A 6,706-nucleotide genomic window follows, 5' to 3' on the forward strand; every position below is an offset into this window, starting at 1 on the left:
TAAAGCAAAGTAAAAAAAAATGTACAAATATTTTTTCTAAATAATAAAAAAATAAAATTACATATATTAACATAAAAAAATAAACAAAAAGGTACACATATTTGGTATTGCCGCATCCAGAACAATCCGATCTATAAAACTGTCACACTAGTTAACTACTTCTGTGAACGCCGTAAAAAAAAAAGAAGCAAACTATGGCTTGTCATCATACCGTTGGGAAAAAATAGTAGAATAACATGAGATAAAAGAGATGAATGTAAATAAAAATGGTGTCACTGACGACACCTTGTCCCACAAAAAACAAGCTGACATACAGCTCCATCAGTGGAAAAATTAAAAAGTTACAGCTCTCAGAAAAAAAGCTTTTTTTCTCTAAGGGTATGTGCAAACAAACGCAAGCCATATCAAACAAATTTTACCACTATCATGAAGTACAATATTTCACAAAAAAAAGTCTCAGAATCAGTGGGATCCGTGGAAGCGCTCCAGAGTTATTACCATATAAAATTACACTGGTCAGATTTAAAAAATGAGGCTCGGTCAACCTATAAAATAGCTTGGTCCTTAGGGGGTTAATCCAATTGAGAATCTGAGGTCAGACTTGAACATTGCTGTTCACCAGAGGAAACCAGTTACAGTAATTTGAAGGAGCTGGAGCAGTTTTGGCTTGAGAATTGGACAAAAATTTCAGTGGCCAGATGTGGAAAGCTCATAGAGACTAATCCAAGGCAACTTTCAGCTGTAATTGCCACAAAAGGAGACTCTACAAGGTACTGAGCTTTAGGGGAGTGAATAGTTATGCACACTGAGGTATTCATTTATTTTGTGCTATTTGTTGTTTGCTTCACAAAAAACAAACAAATTTTCACAGTTGTAGGCATGTTATTTACATGAACTGATGCAAATCCTCCAAAAAAAAAAACAGTGACATTCCAGGTTGTGAGATAGCAAAACATGAAAAATGCAAAGGGGGAGTGAAATACTTTCGCATGCCATTGTATTGGCAGATTCAGCCTACAGTCTAATGTATATTGGAGTCTTAAAGGGGTTGTCTGGGCTTTTCACATAATCTCAGTACATATCTGGGCTGCAGAATTATGACAATAAGTAATTTACTTTCTGTCACCAGTTTGCACGGTTTTCTAGATATTCTGAACAGAACGTCCAAGGGGGGTGTGTTATGGCATTGAAATGAGAACTGGTCGTAACCTCCTACTCTATTCCAAACATGTCCTCTATAGCAACAACCCCACCCTCCATAGCTACAGGCCCTCCCCGTCCACATGAAGAAGCCCTCATCACACAGTAACAAATCCTCCCCCTCTAGCAGCCTCACTGCAGAGAGCAGACCACCCAGCTGCTCCTCCCCCAGACACACGCTGAACAGTGTGCTATGGAAAGTGAAACTAGTGAGGAGGGAAAATCGTCCTGTATTCTGGGCCACGCCATGATTACAATACATAACTCATCACTAATTCATTCCCTCACTGTCCCAGGCTGCTGGCAGCAGTGAGAACAGACTGTGTGATAGCCAGTGATGGGGTCTGCAGCTTCTAATCTGCACAGGGGATGGCAGTCACTGATGTAATCTGTTGTGTGACAAAGCCTCTGCTGTGTGAGTGAGACAGCTCTGTGTCACTGATGTCTTAACACAGCAGCAGATTTGGTGCAGTGTATGTGTGAGCACTGTGTCTCTAATGACACAAATACTGATGGGAGCAGCCTGTCCCAGAATACAGGACGATTTTCCCTGTTCAGCGTGTGTCTGGGGGAGGAGCAGCTGGGTGGTCTGCTCTCTGCAGTGAGGCTGCTAGAGGGGGAGGATTTGTTACTGTGTGATGAGGGCTTCTTCATGTGGACGGGGAGGGCCTGTAGCTATGGAGGGTGGGGTTGTTGCTATGGAGGGCATGTTTGGAGTAGAGTAGGAGGTTACGACTAGTTCTCATTTCAATGCCATAACACCCCCCTCCTTGGACGTTCTGTTCAGAATATCTAGAAAACCGTGCAAACTAGTGACAGAAAGTAAATTACTTATTGTCATAATTCTGCAGCCCAGATATGTACTGAGATTATGTGAAAAGCCCGGACAACCCCTTTAAGTTTAAAGTGTTTGCACCACAGAAAACTTATGGGAGTCATAGTGCAAATTAATTAAACATGCTGATAAGGTGAGGAATATGCAGAGTTAAAAAAAAATCAACCAAACAGGCCCATTAATGCTTCTTTTATATGAGAAAAAGTGGTACTAATCGTAAATTTACATACTTATGATTGTATTTGGTTATATCAAGTTTGCTTGCAGATTCCTAAATCAGTCTCTATCTTTGAAAATAATTTTGTTGTAAGTCCAAGATTTTGCTCTGATTGATAATAAAATGTGTTTATAGTATAGTAGTGGGAAATCCATTTTTCAGATGAAACGCTAAAACCCCTACGCTCTTTCAAACAGTTGTGGAGTGAAATAGTTGGTTTAAAGGAAACCCGTCAGTCCCCAAACGCTATCAACTTGCAGGTAAGGAGAATATCTACAGATTAATAGTGTTCTAAAGCCGTGTGGCCACCACAACACAAGCATGGCTACTGGAAGAAAATGAACTTTATTCTTATTGGCGTACTCCAGCTTTCAGTCATAGAGACGCAGCTGGAGAGGCTTCAGTCACCAATCAGTATACAGTGAGCAGCGGCTGCAAGTACACCCTGGCACATTGGCAGTTGTATCTGCGGTCTGTCAGTCAGTACTGGGGTGTGATTACAGCCGCCACTTACTATGTACTGAGCAGTGACTGAACCTCGCTGGCCACACGTTTATGACTGAAAGCCAGAATCTGTGGAGAGGAATAAAGTTCATTTTTACCAGCAACCGGGCTTTCAGTGCAGCAACCGGACAGCTTTGAAATGCTATTAACCATCAGCTTAACCCCATATCTGCAAGTTAATAACGTTTTGGGGAAATGAGAGGTTCTCTTTAACAATAGGAGCTAATGTTTCTAAAATGTAATAAACTTATTATATTTGCTATGTTCTGTGCCACAAGACCTTGTTCTCCTCTGTTTATAAAGAGATGTGATGATAGGTAAGGCCAATCCTTGTCACCACTGTTGTATGGCTATCCTCTCATCTTGGTCATCTTGTGAAATGAAGCGGAAAATTAGCAAAATGAATGTTAAGTGAATTGCAAAGCTTCTTTTTGCATTTTATGAATGTTGCCCAAAATGGTTAACATCATATTTTAGGTTTACAGTCAAGCTACCTTCAATTAGAAAGAAAAAGCAGAGACCCTTAGGCTAGGTTCACATTGCGTTAAAGCAGTCCGATCAATACATAGCGTTGACGGACTGCGTTAACACTATTAGCATAACGCCATCACGTTATGCTGACGGACCCCCGAACGCTGCAGCCCGCGTCCGAGGGTCTATCACAGAATGACAGGACATCGCTAACGCATGCCAATTTATGGCATGCACTAGCGATGCGCTCCTAATAGAAGTGAATGTCAGCATTAACGGATTGCGTTACACCGCGTTATGCCGCGGTGTAGTGCAATCCGTTAAACGGACTTGCCTGAACGCAATGTGAACCCAGCCTTAGAAACACTTGGAACCTTTTTAGATTAAAAACAAACAAATCGTATTCAGACGTGGACATCAGATTCATCTTTTTGGACAGGATTTTTCTTAAATTTGGTGCAGACAGGTACTTGAATGAAGCATACACTTTATTTATATTTCACTCTTACATTTCAGGAAAGGTTGGCGTACCTTTGACTGTGCCATATTCGACCTCGAAATTTGCTCTTGATGGCTTCTTCAGTTCTCTTCGAATGGAGTTCTACCACCAAAAAGTCAATGTTTCTATTACACTGTGTGTTATCAGCTATATTGACACAGGTAAGAAAATGACATGCTACATAATGCGAAATATAACTTAATAAAAGAGCAACCCCGAGATATTAATGCTAATCCTAAAGACTATCCAGTCTCCTGGGAGCAGATGCTGAGCTTGGGCATATACAGTTTTTCATGATTTGCTCAGTATTCAACTACATCAAATATTTTTCAATACCCAAATGAACCCACTCATAAACAGACTAAGCTAGGCAGGTCAGATAAACTCGGTTAAATGATATATACCCTTTTTAAGGTCTAATAACTATGCCTATAACTGCTCAGATTTTGACAAAACACATGACTGTGATTTTTTTTTTTTTAAATGCTGGAAACCCTTATTGCAGTATACAATTGATATACCTCAATGCTATCTGTGTGAATTTGAGTAAGGCTAGGGGTCACATGACAGTATTTTCACTCATTCGTGAGAATCAGGCCGATTAAGCCAATCACACTCTAATCAAAGTTTGATACAATTTTCTTGAGTGAGAAGATGGAAAAAAATGTCTCAGGCTACGTGCACACACTGCGGATTCACCAGCGGATTTTTCCGTGCGGATCCGCAGGTAAAACTGCAGGTAAATTGACCTGCGGTTTTACCTGTGGATTGGCCAGCGGTCTTCCCCTGCGGTTTGACACCTGGACAATGGAATAGGTGGCAAACCGCAGCGGAATCCACAGAAAGAATTGACATGTCAATTCTTTCTGCGGATTTAAAACCACAGCTTTTCCGCAGTGAAAATAACGCAGCATGTGCACAGCAGATTGTAAATCCCATAGACTTACATTGTACTGTACACTGTCTGCGGAACTGCTGCGGATCCGCAGAGGCCAAATCCGCTGCGTATCCGCAGCAGAATCCGCAGCGTGTGCACATACCCTTAATCGTCTACCTACTGTCTGTCCATGAAAATTGGACTGCACTTTGATGTCATCCGAGTGTATACTGCATACTGCAACTATTTTTCCTCGGACAAGTGCACCGCCCGACAGAATAACATTGGTCCGAGTGTGATCCGATGTTTTGTCAGATTGCACTCGGACTGATAATATGGTCTTTTGCATGAGCCCTAATAGGGAGAATTTACATTGTGCCTCTTTGGGTATATAGCTCCTAACCATTGCTTATTTATGTTACAGACTCCGCTGTTAATATAGTATCAAAAGTGATCCAGCAACCAGCAGCTCCAAAAGAAGAATGTGCGCTAGAGATCATTAAAGGTGGAGCCCTAAGACAAAGAGAAGTCTATTATCAGTATCAAGCCACCAAGATTCCATTGCTGCTTAGAGACTGGGCACCAGAATTTTTAGAATACCTGGTTCTTAAGAATTATGATGTCAGTGCACTGAATAGTAAGCAGGAATGATATTACAAATTATACAAAAGACAATGTCAAGATAAATCAAGGAAAATGTAATAAACATGAGCTGTAATCAAGATTATCATAAACACAGAATGTATCCCAATTAACCAAACAAACCAGAATAAAATAAGTAAAGAAAAATATATATGAAAATGCAGTGTGATCAATGATTTATAATATGGCCATATGGGTGAAAATGCAGTGTGATTAAATAAAGGGGTTGTCCGGAGCTTTTCATCAATATGAGATCTGCTTGGGTGCGATACCCGACACCCCCATCAATAAGCTGCTCCTGGTGTCGTCTGGATGTGCTGAGTTGCAAAGATGCAGAATACAGCTCCATCAACCGAATGGTGGCCGTGCCCGGGCAGTGCACACTGCCCCCCTATTTGAATTACCGTATATACTCGAGTATAAGCCGAGATTTTCAGCCCATTTTTTAAGGCTGAAAATCCCCCTCTCGGTTTATACTCCAGTAATATTTGGGGGTCGGCGGGGCAGGGGGAGAGCGGGTGTCAGAGATCATACTCACCCCCTCCTGGCGTGGTCTCTGCAGCCCCCTGCTTCTTCTATGGTCTTGGCGCCCCATCTCTTCCAGCGTTCATGTGGTAACGCTCATTAAAGTCATGAATATGGCGCATATTCATGACTTTAATGAGCGGTACCACGTGACCGCTGACACCTGGAAGAGCTGCCACCGAGACCATGGAAGAAACAGGGGGGCTGCAGAGACCGTGTGCCAGGACGGGGTGAGTATGATGGGGGGAGGACGGAGAGAAGTGCAATATTCACCTGTCCCCGTTCCACCACTGCGCGCCGCTGTCCTCCGCATCCTCTGACTGTGACATTCAGGTCAGAGGGCGCAATGACATAGTCAGTGCGTGCTCTCTGCTGAACGTCACTGCAGAGACCCGGAAGACAGAGCGGCGATGGAACGGGGACAAGTGAATATCGCCAGTGTCGGGGGACTGAGCCAGCGGCGACACCGGCACCTGACTGGCTCCCATAGCGAGCTGGTGTCCCCACCTACTCAGGACACCGGCACCTGGCCCCCAGCAACGAGAGGTGAGTATGTCTTTTTTGTTTTCGTAACTGCAGCGGCAGCAGCAATATATGGGCCGTATTTATCTATGGAGCATCTTCTTGGGCCACCATTAACCCTTGTGCAGCATTTTATGGGGGTATTTAACTATGGAGCATCTTCTTGGGCCACCATTAACCCTTGTGCAGCATTTTATGGGGGTATTTTATCTATGGAGCATCTTCTTGGGCCACCATTAACCCTTGTGCAGCATTTTGTGGGGGTTATTTATCTATGGAGCATCTTTTTGGACCACCATTAACCCTTGTGCAGCACCACCCTCGGCTTATACTCGAGTCAATAAGTTTTCCCAGATTTTTGTGGCAAAATTAGGGGTCTCTGCTTATACTCGGGTCGGCTTATACTCGAGGATA

At 42.9% G+C, this 6,706-nt stretch overlaps 1 protein-coding gene across 1 annotated transcript in view; it reads left to right on the forward strand.

Moving 5' to 3' along the window:
- Positions 1–5,394, forward strand: part of HSD11B1 (hydroxysteroid 11-beta dehydrogenase 1) — a 51,412-nt gene extending 46,018 nt beyond the window's left edge. Inside the window, exons 5-6 of the mRNA XM_073587137.1 lie at positions 3,744–3,887; positions 5,028–5,394. Of these exons, the coding sequence (XP_073443238.1) occupies positions 3,744–3,887; positions 5,028–5,254 (371 nt within the window). The 3' untranslated portion in view covers positions 5,255–5,394. The remainder of the gene's footprint in view (positions 1–3,743; positions 3,888–5,027) is intronic.
- The last annotated feature ends 1,312 nt before the right edge of the window (positions 5,395–6,706 follow it).

The sequence above is a fragment of the Dendrobates tinctorius genome, unplaced genomic scaffold (genome assembly GCF_039654945.1).
Source record: "Dendrobates tinctorius isolate UK_male_01 unplaced genomic scaffold, ASM3965494v1 ptg000098l, whole genome shotgun sequence".
Classification (NCBI taxonomy): domain Eukaryota; kingdom Metazoa; phylum Chordata; class Amphibia; order Anura; family Dendrobatidae; genus Dendrobates; species Dendrobates tinctorius.